General features: G+C 44.7%; 1 protein-coding gene across 1 annotated transcript; it reads left to right on the top strand.

The window, feature by feature from the left end:
* Positions 1-222: 222 nt before the first annotated feature.
* On the top strand, positions 223-1,211 carry LOC104945827 (cullin-9-like; the record flags this gene model as incomplete). The annotated part of the gene is made up of 4 exons (XM_010771550.1): positions 223-488; positions 760-853; positions 957-1,031; positions 1,101-1,211. Coding segments are annotated over exons 1-4 (498 nt in total), but the record flags the coding sequence as incomplete, so codon positions are not given.
* Between the last annotated feature and the right edge of the window lie 432 nt (positions 1,212-1,643).

Here is a 1,643-nt window from a genome sequence, read left to right as displayed (position 1 = left end):
ACTCTCTCTCTCTCTCTCTCTCTCAAACACACACACACACACACACACACACACACACACACACACACACACACACACACACACACACACACACACACACACACACACACACACACACACACACAGGTTATAGGACTTTTATTTCTTTTTTAGTTTCGGGTCATCTTGCAATCTACTTATTTATATAAATATGTATCACTGCAGTAAACAGTCTTAATGTACATTATTTGATTTCACATTCTGTTCTTGTACACAGCATGTTCTCTTCACATGTATGCAGAGTTCCTGCAGTGTGTGTTATGTCTGTATTCTCTCTGGGCTCAGGCGCACTACCCGGCCTCCTGCTCCCACATGTCTCAGTGGATGGACGACGGAGGGTACTACGACGGCATGAACATGGAGGCTCAGAGCAAACACCTGGCCAAGCTCATCTCCAAGCGCTGCCCGAGCTGCCAGGCGCAGATCGAGAAGAACGAGGGCTGCCTGCAGTACGCCCCGCCACAATAAGAGCACGCACTTATATAGGAGGGACAGGGACTGACTTCAAAATAAAAGCACTCACTTCAAGATAAAGCCACCTTCCAATGAAAGTGAGCGATCATTCAAACATACATTATTAAAGAAATCAGTCTGTCAATGACTTCTCTTCCAAATAAAGTAAATATTAGGACAGGACACACTGATATGGATTTTCAAAGTAAAAGCCTGTTCACATGAGAGGTGAGGCTGAATATTAAAGTACCCTGCCGTGTGTTTCAGTATGACCTGCGCTAAGTGCAACCACGGGTTCTGCTGGCGCTGCCTGAAACCATGGAAACCCACTCACAAAGATTACTACAACTGCTCCGCCATGGTGAGTACCTCGCCACCCTGTCACATGACCATAAGCCAATCAGAGAGCTCCCTCACTGCTCCCTCAGCACCTGTGTGACTCTGGGATGTGTCTCTGCTCTCAGGTGAGTAAAGCGGCGCGGCAGGAGAAGAAGTTCCAGGATTACAACGAGAGATGCACCTTCCACCACCAGGCCAAGGTAAGCAGCGCTCATTAGTATCACAACAACAACAACAACAAAAATTATAACAATAATGTATGTGTGCAGGATTTTGCGATGAACCTGGAGAACAAGGTGTCGTCAGTGAACGAAGCTCTGCCGATGAAGACTCTGACCTTCGTCATCGACGCCTGCAAGACCCTCGCTCAGGCCCGCAAGGTAACACAGAGAACACTCTATTATATACAGCACTGACTTCAAAATAAGAGCACTGACTTCAAAATAAGAGCACTGACTTCAAAATAAGAGCACTGACTTGTAAGAGTGGCGAAGTCACGCCCATCTACTTCCGCTCCATGGGACCTTATTTCGGAATAATCCTGTATTGAAGTCAATGGAGAGAGAAAACGTATCTTTCGATCCCGTTTGAGTTGTGCCATGAATTACACATATGATGTTTGTCAATCTTAAAAAATAATTTCCATGTCAAAAAAGTCAGTTTGTCGTAAAACTGTTGAAATATAAGACTATGAAAAATACGCAACTAGAAAGACTACAAATCCCAGAGTCGCGTAAGTGATGTCATAACTGTTTTCCTCCACTAAGAGATAGCTAGAATCTATATGGCGCTGGATAAGATAACTTTAACAA

This window comes from Notothenia coriiceps, unplaced genomic scaffold (assembly GCF_000735185.1).
Source record: "Notothenia coriiceps isolate Sejong01 unplaced genomic scaffold, NC01 NC01_scaffold00010041, whole genome shotgun sequence".
Taxonomy (NCBI): Eukaryota; Metazoa; Chordata; class Actinopteri; order Perciformes; family Nototheniidae; genus Notothenia; species Notothenia coriiceps.
Note: the sequence above shows the minus strand (reverse complement) of the source record. Positions and strands in the feature narration are given on the sequence as shown.